A 13,261-nucleotide genomic window follows, 5' to 3' on the forward strand; every position below is an offset into this window, starting at 1 on the left:
CAGGCTGACATGTCTGACACCAACGAAGCAGCACAGCCTGCTTTGCTCTGGGAGACTATGAAAAGCAAAAATGTGCTCCTCATTTCTTGCTCGGTAGAAGCACACTCCAAAGATTTGCCTTGACTTTGCAGAACTACTGCAATTAGTTATAAATGATTAAGTGAAAGACTCAGGCTCAGTCCAAGTCCCAGAGGAGGCAGACACTGACTTCACTCGTCGCTCCACTAATTGAGGTCCTGCTCAGCCCAGAGCCAACTCCGTGTGCAGCTAGTAAAACGTCTGATTCCTTTCCTTTTTCCAGCCATGCTTTAAAAACACGCAATAAAAGTTAGCATCACGCTGCAGAAATACGCCTCGAAAGCCTGGCTGATGCTTTTGTCCTTAGGCTGAAACACGGACCTTGGGCAGCCCTTCCCGTACACTTATTTACACGAAATAGAAACTTTCCACGTCCACCTTGTAAAGCAGGCTGGGTTCTCATCTTGCTTCTAGGGAGGAAAGAAAAGGAACAGTAGAAGATGGCTCATTTAATCTTCAGGAGGACGAGGAAAGGCAAAAGAAATACTTCATATTATTCTGCAGGAGGCTTCAAACGCTTCCTCATGTTGCAGGGCTCAAAAAACCAAGCGCTCATTCACAGGATCCAGGCTGGAAATGGTAGGTTTGATCTTCCCCAGTTCAGATTCAAACCATTCCTACTTGTGAGCATTCCTTACCAGCAAAGCGAGGAATTCACCATTCAGGGTAAAACACAATCACAGAATCATCACGGTTGGAGAAGACCTCCAAGACCATCTAGTCCAACCGCCAACCCATCCCCACTACTGCCAACTGAACCATGTCCCCAACAGCCACATCTCCATGTTTATTGAACAACTCCAGGGACAGTGACTCCACCGCCTCCATAATGAATCATAGAATCATAGAATTACTCAGGTTGGAAAAGACCTTGAAGATCATCAAGTCCAACCGCAGCCTAACCAGTAGCCTATCTCTTAAAAAACAACCACAAAACAATACCACAACAACAAACCTCTGCTAAATCATATCCCTGAGTACCACATCCAAGCGGCTCTTAAACACATCCAGGGATGGCGATTCAACCACCTCCTTGGGGAGCCCATTCCAGTACCTAACCACCCTTTCTGTAAAGAAGTTCTTTCTAATATCCAACCTAAACTTGCCCTGGCGCAACTTGAGGCCATTTCCCCTCGTCCTGTCACAAGTCAGTAGTGAGAATAGACCTGCCCCACTCTCACTGTAAGAACCTTTCAGGTACTGGAAGACAGCAATAAGGTCTCCCCTCAGCCTCCTCTTCCTCAGACTAAACAGCCCCAGCTTCCTTAGTCTCTCCTCATAGGGCTAATAATGAAATAAGGAAGAAAAGAAAAGCATCCACGGCTTCCAATAAATCAGAACTTTTCCAGGTATTTTACCTGCATTAAAAAATGCAAACATTTCTTCAGCGGATGGGGATGAAGGGGAGGAAGAAAAGAACTAATGCTCACATTCAGGATAACGCATCTTTTCTATAGCCAAAAATGACATTCAACAGCACAGGATTTTCCTTTACACCCTGTTATTACAATTACGTGTGAGATAATAAAACCTTCAAGCTGTGCTGTTGAGGTTTTATCCTTCCCAAAAACAGCATGTTTGGTTGCAGGAACCCACTGTGTAGACCCCAGAGACAGACTGATGTTAAAAGAGCTTTCTCGGAACTCTAACGAAGAAACATTTACCTAAAGCACTTCAAAGAAAGTTCTTCCCAATGATTATTGTTGGGGTTGAAGGCAGTCTCCCAAACTTGCTTTGGGAAAGGGCTTCCCATGCCAGGATCCCACATAGCAGAGTCAGAATTCACATCCTGCCCCACAGAGGATGCCCTCAATACGGACGTGATCAACAAGTCCATGCAATTAACTCAAAAACTATCACAGGGACACCCACAGCTCCATCATGCGCTCAGAGCCCCGTCCAGCCTGACCTTGGTGTCTCCATGGGGCACCCACCACCTCTCAAGGCAACCTGTGCCAGTGCCTCAGCACCCTTAGCATCAACAACTTTGTCCACGTATCCTGGCTAAACCTCCTCTCTTCCAGTCTGAAACCACTTCCCCCTTGCAATACCACAATAGATTTTCTGAAGAGCCTGTCCCCTTCTTTCTCACACCTGATGCCTGTTGGGTAGGGTTGGTGACCCAAAACCAGACCATGACCATGGGAAGGTTGTCCATGAACCCCTGCAAACAGAGAGCTGCGAGATGGAGCTGGCCATGCTCCTAATTGGGGAGGGAAAGTTCAATTCCAGCTTGCTAAATTCGAAACAGAAGGAAAGCGAGAGTCCTTGTGCTTATGAAGTGCTACTGTGGGAAGTTATCAATAAACCCTCCCCAAGAGGAGAGGCTGCAGCCCCATTTAGTGTGCATTGAGCTGAGTGGGGACGATGCCAGGGCCAAAGGAAGAAAGTTGTGCTGCTGTGAGAGATGTGGCAAACTAATGGAAATTCTGAGTGGTCTACGTGAACCCACACATCACACATCAATGGATAGTGTGTAGGAAAGAGGGGGAAAAAAAGACGAAAGACAAGAAGAAAACCCAACCAGGAGTGGTAGCTGTAGTTGAGGAAGACAAGCAGACCACCTGAACAAGCTCTGTGTTCTCCAAGGAGAGGAAGGAGAAGCGTCTCCATCCAGTGGGAGGGACCGAGGTGCTGAGCTGAGGAAATGAGGCAATGTCTGAGCACGACGAGGGAATGTTGTACTGAAAGCTGAAAAGAGTCTGGGAAAGCCGTGAGCAGAGCTATGTAAGGGAGCAGCTTACCATGAGGATCCATCCATGCTCCCTAAACACTGCAGTAGGCTCATTCAGAAGGAAGAGCTGAGCATCATCCAGTTACCCCAGCTGGGAATCCCAGAATGAAGATGGCCAATGTAATACACCAGCAGTGACTGGAATACCCTCTTCTGGAGAAACGGTGTTGTGGCTCTTTGAAAAGGTAGCAGTTTATGAAGGAAAGAGGGTCAACATGGTCTGAGCCTCTGTACAAGGAAATTTCCATACTAGTATTTGCCCGAGTGTGGGTAAGTAGGGAAACAAGTTCCACAGGGAATGTGGACTCTACAGGGCAGCATCCTCTGCTGAACCCAAGCTGTAACTGACTTTGGTAAACAAGTTGCATGGATCTGGATTAGGAACAGATCCTGAAGCAGGAGGAACGTCGTGGGGGGCCTGTATATCTGGTCCATGACCAAAGCCATTCCCATGCCCCAAGCCAACCTTTCATGGGATGGCCAATGATGCAACTCTCAATTTGCTGCCATAAACAAAGCCTACTTTCCCAACAATCCTGAAGCCACCATATCTGGGACCAATCTGTTTCTCTATAGCAACATAAAGAACTCTTTTCATTCCTCCCTCCTCCAGCAAAGGTGACAACAGCCATTCACAATGTCCAACCCTGCTAACTAAGAGTCCCTAGGACCCACATCCTTCAAGCTCAGCTTTGCTGCTCTATCACAAAGTCACAACAACAACTGGCTGCAATGGTAACCCCAGACCCAGAGAAGCTGTGACTCACGTACCAGCTCTGCAGGTCTTCTGGAAAAAGCTACCAAAGATAAAACAATTTTTGCATCCTCTGATTTAAAAAGGGATTTCTGGGCTATGTCTGCCTTAGAAGGGAGTGTAAATCTGCATGTATCCCTGAAGGCTCTCAGTACCAAAGGGTTCCTATTGGGCTTTAACAATGCTACTGCCCTCCCTCATGAAACAATGACAAGCTCTAGTTCTCTTGATGGATGCTTATCCTCTACAGAAGTCAACAACAAAAATGTGAAATGGCTATAGAGCATCAGGATGGTCTCAGAAGATTGTTCAGTCTCCTCAGCAAGACATGATTAAGAACTCGGCAACGAGACATGAAGATGTGGTGAAAGAGATCCCAATCTTGTCGGAGAAGCCAACTCAGGTTCCTCCCAAGGCCTTTAAGCAAAACAGATCTCTGTTCTTCTGTATGGCTTTCGGCAGAGATTTAATTCCTAATTTTGTCAGGCCTGCCCAGTGTAAAGGCTTCAGAGGAAAAACAATAAAGGGAACATAGGCTGAAAAGGGAAAGAAGTTAAGGCAGAGCCTGAGAACTCACCAAACTTGCTCACAAACTGCAGAACACCATTCATCTTCTGAACGAGCCACCAAGAAAGGCATTTCGGTGGCTCTTGACACAGCAGCCAGACTGTGGGAGGTCTGCTGGAAATCTGCAATGCCCACGACTTACAGGGCCAGGGAAGATAACACTGCCCAGCAGGAGCTGCAAAGAAAAGCAATTGTCCTCCCAGCACTGAACACAAATGCAAAACTTCTTTCATGCATCTATTGCCAGAGGCAGCTTAGCCTGGCTAAAGCGATGGGTGCCAGTGATACTTCAGTAGTTCAGACCCTGTACTTCACCCAAGGGCTAAAAAGACTCCAGGAAGACCAACAGGAATTCCTACAGACCTCCCAGCCACCAGCAAGGACAGGTGGTAGGAGGTAGGGGATGTTAAGCACAGCGTATTGGGGAAGATCCCCAAACTTTCCTATCACAAAGAGAGCTTGGTCCTCACTAGAAAGCTAAAATTGATCACAGCGGACCATCACCCTCTTACAGATATCATTAATAACTACAGGCATTTACCCTTGAGCAGAGACCTATACGTGACATGTTGCAACCAGCTGAGGGCCCTGAGCAAGGAGCTTTGCCATCCATGTCCCTCAAGAAACATGAAAACACATTGAAATCAAATAGAAATTTCACATCCTTATCTGCAGACACTGCATCTGCTCAGCACCACGGCTGAGTGCCCAGGAGCCCCAGGAGACCAGCAGAAAGAGGCTGCGAGAAGAATGATGTCAGACACAGGGGGGAACGATGAACTATTGCTGATGTCTGCCCCAAGTTCAGACCTTATGAGCACTAAACACAGCCTGGTTATTCAGGATAGCCTGTTCCTAGGAGTAAGAAAAATACAGATATGTTAGGGCATATTTATGTTATTGTCATCTGGAAGGGACCAATGACATAGCAATGCAGTAAGCTGGAGAAGCATCATGCAGTAAGTTTCTTAATCCAAAGTAAGCAGACCTCCTTAGCATGACCAAAACATCTTCTTCTGCCAACTTGCACCATATTAAAGGCAGCTCTCAGACTCCCAAGCCCAACCCCAACCCATCCCACCATACACATTTGACCACGTCCCTCAGTGCCACATCTCCGTGGTTCTGGAACACCTCCAGGGATGGCAACCCGAACTTAGTGACCAATTCCAGGGCCTGATCACTCTTTCTGATAACAAATGCTTCCCAATATCCAACTTGGTGCAACGTGAGGCCGTTCTCTCTATCAAAACAGCAAATAAATCTTGCACCAAGTAGCAAGTAGGCACTGAAAAAGGACCAAAATGGCAATACTATGGCTGTTACAAGGCTGAAACTGTGCCTTGATGTCCAGCAACCAGGCATTTTGGTACCTCACAGCTATTAAATGAGTTTCTGGCATCTCTGCAATACACGCAGCTCTCAATTCATACAAAACAAATGTACAAACACGCTTGAGAGGGCTTTGAGGAGAGCTGGCGACAAAAAGAAGCCCCAGTGATAAGGATTCCTTGCTCAGCCCTCCAGAATCACTCTAACACGGAAATCTCCAGTAGGTTCTAATTATGTCGTAATTAAGAGCTATATGCTCGTGCCTTTCTTCTCATTTACCAGATCGCTTCTTTAAATCAAGAGCCGAGCCGGGATTTGAAGACAAAACCCGTTTTGAAAAAACTCATTAAAAATAGAAACAGCTTCTCAGCAAAAGGTTTGGAAAATTCTCGGAGTCGATTGTTTATTGAGACTCCAACTGATCTTAATGAAAAATATGGTTACCATTTGAAAAAAAAAAAAAAAGCACTTTTATGTTTTGCATAAGGAAAGTCCCTACAATGCAACCTCCAGGGCACTTCTCAACAAAAAATCTCCAATGGTCGCGAGGCTCTCTGGCCAAAAGCCCTCCTCGAAACCCAAAAGATGTGGGTTGCAAACTATTTCAAGTATCCACAACAAGTGAAACTGGATGTAGAAAAATATGTTCTCAACATTTACTTCTGTTTACGATGAAACTGGAAACAGATGACCCCTCACAACACATTGTGTGAACGGGTAATTAACCAGCTGCAGCTGGAACCCGACTGCTGATCATTTACATTTGCGGCGCTGATCGTTCCAATCCAACTCAAGAAGGTCACTGGAGGGGTAACATGGGACGTTCCTCCCATCAGAGCTTCTCAGCACATCCCATGCTGAGTGCTTCATCCAAACCAAGAGTTACCCACCATGAAGCTTCCAGAAAGACACTCACTGTGGGATGTCAACCCCAGGCTGTGCTGCTGGAAGAGGCTCTTGGGAGCCCCACTTGCCCTTCTGCCATGGGTTACTATTGGACTTGGTCCTCTGTACCACTCTCCCCATCACAACAGATTCTACCTCAGCAGAGCATCATAGAATCACAGAATGGCTTGGGTTGGAAGGGACCTCAAGGATCATCAAGCTCCAACCCCTCTGCTGGAGGCAGGGCCACTAACCTCCCCATTTAATACCACACCAGGCTGCCCAGGGCTCCATCCAACCTGCCCTTGAACACCTCGAGGGACAGAACATCCACAGCCTCTCCATGTCACCATGCACATATTCATAAGTAACCAAAAAGATATCAAAATTAGGAATAAAACACATGAGCCCCACCAACTGTACACACATACACGTGTATATACAGACATATGTACACTTTTTAAAAGGGCTGGTTTCACCAATCTGTAAACAATTACGAGCCGAATCAGTTGGGAAAAAAGAACGTAATCAGAACAACATGAAGACTAATTGAAAATTGTTCAAGAACATTTTAAGTGGATGCTCAAAAAGCCGCAGTGGAAAAAGGCGGCCGTGCTAGTTAAAAGGCAACCTGGTCAGACGGAAGTCAGGAAAGCTATAAACACAGCAATGTGACAAATGGAATAAGCAGGGAAAAAAAAGGACTGAAGCCAGCAGACAAGAATCTGGTGTTAAGATGCATAGTTAAGTGATAAGGGAAGCAAGAGACACATGAAGAAATCAACAGTCAGTTGGAATTTAGTGTCATAGAATGGCTTAGGTTGGAATGGGCCTTAAAGATCATTGTGCTCCAATCCTCCTGCCATGGGTAAGGATACCAGCCACCACCAGGTTGCCCTGGGTCCTATCCAACCTGGACTTGAATGCCTACAGTACCGAAAATGCTGTCGTAACTTCTCCCAACAGACCAAGTTTGGTTCTAGTACCCGAATTCAAGTAGGGAAGAACTGGTCAGACCTCATGCTACAGCAGATGACCAGATTGGAAAGTTTGGAGTTCTTCCATTGGGGAAACTTAATTGATTTCTTCTACCACAGCACTGGTTAGCAGGCTGTAAGTGCTGAGCCAATGGATTTCCATTTGTAGGTTAGTGCCACGGAATCCAAGTCAGTATTTCAAAGACAGCCCGAGGAAGGCTAGAAATTAGGTTACATGTTATTATCAAAGAGTTATTGAAAGGACAGACGTATCAAGTACAAAGTACCTTAATATTTGGAGAGAGCAGAAGATTGAAGAATATCCTGGCAATTATTTTCCACTGATTGTATCTGCAATCCTTAGGAAATGAAGGGAACAAACATTAAAAGGGAGGAAACAACAACAAAGCACAGAAGTCGGAGCGAGCAGACAGGAAACCAAAAGCCCTGAAGAGTGGAAGAGGCACCGAAACCATCCAGGGACGCCAAATCAAAGCATTCACACAACTCAAGGCTATGAACGTGAGTGGGAAATGGCATCTCCAGGCAACACACCTCAAAGGATTAAACAGGAGGACACACACGGGAGAGATGTAGGAGCTGGGAGAGTAAAGAAAGGTGAAATATCCCAAAAGAACAGCAACAGTTGAGGAATGTGTAGCCTTGTGCTCTGCAAAGTCACTAAGAGGAGAGCACAGCACAACGGGAAGGGACGGAAAGGGGATGTGGGGATCCCTGAGCACATCTCTACAAGTTACAGAGATGAACAAGACACGCGGACCCCAAAATGAAGAAGGTACAAGGAAGGGGTTTCTCCTTAAGAGCTATGTTTAAAACACTCAATTAGCATTGCAGAAACACCACGTTCTGAGAGCTCATGGGATGAGAAAACGAACAGCATTACACCTTGGCTTGTTTCTCTGCCTTGAAGCAAACGTACCTGGAGAGGACCAGCACCCACTGGGCACTGTCTGGGTTTATTTTGTCAACCTTTCAGATTTCCTGAACACTTAAATATAAAACGCAATCTGTAGGAAATGTTTCTTTCAAATGCGAATTGAAACTGATGTCCTTAAAGCTCACTGCAGACTCAACAAGCAGCCAACAATGAAGCACAGAGGCTGGTTCAGGCAGTAAAACAAACTGTATGTATGCAGTAAGAAGGAGAAGGGCACCGAGATTAACTCTCAACCTTTCTTATACCACTGGATATCAAACAATGGTAACATCTCAACAGGAAGAACTATACGTCCCAGGCAAAGAAACACTTTCCCAGTAACCCGAACTGCTCCCCGCTGCCCCAAGGTCAGTCCTCATCCATGAGTCAGAACCTGATTCATTTTCCCGTAACACAGCGAGTTCAACAATCCAAGAATTTCCAAAGTTTCATCAAAATCCATAAACACATTTTATTCCATCCAGCAGAACATTGAACTTGGCGGGACCGAGTACCACAGCGGTGGCCTCAAGTCAAGAAAAATCCTCTTCTCAAGAGTCAAAACATCTCCCAGGAGTTAAGCTAGGTAGGTCTGGAAACTGGGCACCTCTTCTAAATACAAACATTCTCCTTTGTCATAAACAAAATAGCAGTTAAAAGCTTGTAATTACTACATGCTTGCCGTAACAGCGTGTTAAAACCAGGTCAGCCCATTAGATGAGTGAAGTTATCTGGATGGGACAAAGAGGTACAGCCTGACAAGGATTAATAACCTGCCCCGGCCACACAGCGAGCGTTATCGGAGTGAGATCAGAACACCAAAGTCCTTGGCTCCCTGAGCTGAGCTCAACTTATTTTTACTTTAAACTCTTCCTTTTTTTTTTATTTAATTTGGTCTTTGCCACAAGAAGGAAAACACGAGGCATGAATCTATTATTCCTACCGAGATCCCAGCAATCCCATAGTCCGACACCTTGAAAAACACAGACAAGGAGTCGTCTGCTAATTAATGCCTACTTCAAGGTCAGCAGTTGCGGTTGAACTGGAGCTGAGAGCTTTCAGAAGTCATTGTGATGTTCCAGGTTTCCCCAGGATGATGCAACGTCCACCACAAAGCCTGGTGGTTCCAACAGCTCACTACCTCACAAAGATGATCAGAGGGCTGCAGCACCTCCCCTGCAAAGACAGGCTGAGGGAGCTGGGCTTGTTCGGTCTGGAGAAGAGAAGGCAGTGGGGTGACCTCACTGCAACCTTCCAGGACCTAAAGGGAGCCTATAAACAGGAGGGGAGGCAAGTGTTTGAAAGGGTAGATAAGAGCCGGTCAAGGGGAAATGGTTTTGAGTTGAAGGAGAGAAGATTTAGGTTGGATGTGAGGGGGAAGTTGTTTACTCTGAGAGTGGTGAGGTGCTGCAACAGCTGCACAGAGGTGCTGTGGATGCCCCATCCATCCCTGGAGGTGTTGAAGGCCAGGTTGAATGGGGCCCTGGGCAGCCTGGGCTGGTATTAAATGTGGAGGTTGGTGGCCACTCCTGAAGCAGAGAGGTTGGAGCTTCATGATCCTTGAGGTCCCTTCCAACCACAGCCATTCTATGATTCTATGACAGCTCCACTCCCATGCATTTGCCCAACTATGCCCTTCACCTCTGCACCTCATCAGGCCTTTGGTTGCCTGGACTAAATCAGTAGATCCTGTCCATCTTTTCTAACAGAGAAGAGGAGAAGTTACAGTCCCCTCCTCTGACAAATTAAGTTCCTTGAGCATCTTATTGTAACTCCTGTTTCCTAATCCCAAAGAAGGTTCAAGCTGTGCCATCTCTGTGCAACAAAACCAGGAGCAGTTTCAGGCCAATTGCTCTATAAACCCCCAGAAGCCATGTCTCCCCCCCAACCCCATTCTCCCCCAACCCACTGCATGAATTTCAGCAACCACCACCACTGACCTGACCCGGAGCTCACATTCAGTCAGCATTTCTAATAAACCATCTGTTCCAATCGGTTTTTACTGAGGTTTCCAGTTCAATGTTTCCACATCTTCAAAGAAATGAACCCTTCTTTGTGTCCTGAACAGCCTTCAAAGTTATCATAGAGTTTTATTTCTATATTTTCATATATTACTCCTCCCAAGATGGCAAGGGGGTTATTTTTTGACCACTTTTTTAGTAAAAAGTGGAAGCAATCCTACAAGCTCCCACCTACCATTAAAAAGGAAGTAAGGAAAAAAGGGAAGAAGAAAACCTGTTAGACTAAGTTAAGCACTCTCATATTGGTTGTGAGACTCAAACAGATGCCTGGAAATGAAGCAGACCACAGTTTCTAATCATGGTAGTGCAGGACGGTGCTTCAGTCAAAGCAGTTTGGGTGTTGGGATGGGAGCGGTGCTGCTATTTTTCAGGGCTGTCCTAGAATTAGCTGAATCTTGCACTGAGGCCTCAAGGCTCTCGTTGCACCTCAAGAACTCTTCCTTGCAGTAAATGAGACAGAAATCCCTCTAAATGTTGTGAAAGAACAATAAGAAGAGATGACAGCACACAAATAGGCTATAGAACAGGCTGGCAACCGCTGCTAAAAATGAAGTCATACAAGATGAGAAGCACCTACCAGGTAAGATGTACAGCTGCAGACATCAAGGGAAGGAAGCCAATACATCAAGAACTTTGCCCTTTAAAAGAACTCATGTTCACCTAAAACAGATCCCATAGACAGCTCAGTCTTTGTTTCTTTCTGTTTTGTTGGTTTTAGAATCATAGAATCATAGAATTACTCAGGTTGGAAAAGACCTTGAAGATCATCAAGTCCAACCGCAGCCCAACCAGTAGCCGATCTCTTAAACAACAACCACGAAACAACACCACAACAACAACCCTCTGCTAAATCATATCCCTGAGTACCACATCCAAACGGCTCTTAAACACATCCAGGGATGGCGATTCAACCACCTCCTTGGGGAGCCCATTCCAGTACCTAACCACCCTTTCTGTAAAGAAGTTCTTTCTAATATCCAACCTAAACTTGCCCTGGCGCAACTTGAGGCCATTTCCCCTTGTCCTGTCACTTGTCACTAGTGAGAAGAGACCTGCCCCACTCTCGCTGTAAGAACCTTTCAGGTACTGGAAGACGGCAATAAGGTCTCCCCTCAGCCTCCTCTTCTTCAGACTAAACAGCCCCAGCTTCCTTAGTCTCTCCTCATAGGGCTGATTCCCCAAGCCCTTAACGAGCCTCGTTGCCCTTCTCTGGACCTGCTCCAGTACCTCCATGTCCTTCTTGTGCTGAGGTGCCCAAGGTTTTAGGTTTTCTTTAACTCTTCGGGCTCTTCCAGAAGCACCAAGCACCAGCAGTTGACCCCAATACCTCATTCAATGCCTTGAAGAACTCTGCCGAGCTCACTGCTTGCTGGTGGGGCTCACAGGTCCCCAGGACTCCAACCCATCACCTCCTCATTGCCCTACATGGAATTCCATGCTGTGCATTCCACCACCATGGATGGAGCAAGGTGAGGTTGAAAGCATCCTCATCACACCTGGAAAACAGCACAGGGGGAAGCAGAGCAGGCGGAGGGGGGGAGAGACAGACTGAGCCACGTGCAGCTCCAGCACTCCCTCTGACACACACTGCTCAGCTCCACATGGGAAAACACTTAATCTGCAATTTCCCCCTTTCAGACACGGTGAGGAATGAGGTCTCCTTGTGAGATCAGCAGCACGAGCAGCCAAGACAGGCGAGCAGTTTTGCTCAAGGCCACATAATAGTTTCCTGGTAATTATCCTCATTCCCTGCTCACTGGGCTACACTGACATCAGTAGCTTCAGCCTCACAGCCAATAAATATAACCTTTAGTAACAGCACTAGAAAGCAAATATTAAGCACAGGGCTCTCTGGAGTGAGCTTACCTCTCTGCAAGGGGTTCTTTCATCTCTGCAACAAACCCAATGAGCACAAAAACTGACCCTGGAAACCAGCACCATGCAGTCCGAGGGCTGAAAAGTGACTTATTGTGCAGAAATGAAGTGAGACGCCGCAAAAATGAGGCCCACTCTAACATCGAGGCCATCTGAGCCCCTTCAGGTCTCCGGGATGTCGAAGCCTATTGCAAAACAAACGTGTTTTCATTTTAGCTCCATTTCCAGGATGTTGGAACGTCAATGAAAAGAGGGCACCTTCATGTGCCTCCAATCATTCTGGTCAAGGAATGGTCAACTGACACCTGTGGGTGCCCCATTACTGGAGGTGCTCAAGGTCAGGTTGGATGGGGCCTTGAGCAGCCTGAACTGGTGGGGGGCAACCAGCCCACAGCAGGGGCTGGGGGGGCTGTAAGGTCCCTTCCGACCCAACCACTCCGTGATTCCATGATTCTGCATACCAAAGAGATGCATTAATTGACACGCAACTTAGACAAGGTTCCGAGCGGTCGTGCGCAAGTTACATCACACAATGCTTAAGGTTGGAAAAGACCTCTGGGATCCCAAAGCCCAACTCATCCCTGCCCTTCCCACTTACAACCTTGAACACCTCCAGAGATGGCGACTCCACCACTCCCTGGGCAGCTGTGCCAATGCATTATCACTGTTCACAAGAAGAAATTTTCCAGCCTGAACCAGACTTTGCACCTTTGAGGACTTTAATTCAGATTACGGTCTCCAGGTGCCAAAGCTGGTTCCATTTTGTAGTCATCCGACCATCCAAAGGAACACAAACGGAAAGAAAAGTATTTGTAAACAGCCAAGAAAGCATCTGACGTCGTGACCAGGTGCTTACAGCCGTAAGAAACTCCATAAGTGGCTGTGATGGGTTATTCCAAACCTTCACGCACTGCAGAAGGGGGGTCCATCTGAAACCGGGGGTTATCCTAACAAATGGAAAAATACTTTGCATTATGCAAGGTTACCTCTTTAATACCTCAGTCCTGACTCTTGTTGAAGTCCCACATTAAAATCCGACTTCAGGGAAAGAGGAAAGGAGGAGGAAGACAAAAGAAGAACAAGTCAAAAAACAAAACCGTG

The 13,261-nt window shown here is 46.5% G+C and overlaps 1 protein-coding gene across 6 annotated transcripts in view; it reads right to left on the bottom strand.

Moving 5' to 3' along the window:
- Positions 1-13,261, bottom strand: part of EXOC6B (exocyst complex component 6B) — a 231,645-nt gene that overhangs the window by 150,258 nt on the left and 68,126 nt on the right. For 3 of the 6 annotated variants that reach the window (XM_072334650.1, XM_072334648.1, XM_072334647.1), the window contains exon 7: positions 7,615-7,686. The exons of the other annotated variants lie outside the window; for them this stretch is intronic. In XM_072334650.1, coding sequence (XP_072190751.1) covers positions 7,615-7,686 — 72 coding nt within the window. The remainder of the gene's footprint in view (positions 1-7,614; positions 7,687-13,261) is intronic. 6 annotated transcript variants of the gene reach the window in all.

Source organism: Excalfactoria chinensis, chromosome 4 (genome assembly GCF_039878825.1).
Source record: "Excalfactoria chinensis isolate bCotChi1 chromosome 4, bCotChi1.hap2, whole genome shotgun sequence".
In the NCBI taxonomy this organism is placed as follows: domain Eukaryota; kingdom Metazoa; phylum Chordata; class Aves; order Galliformes; family Phasianidae; genus Excalfactoria; species Excalfactoria chinensis.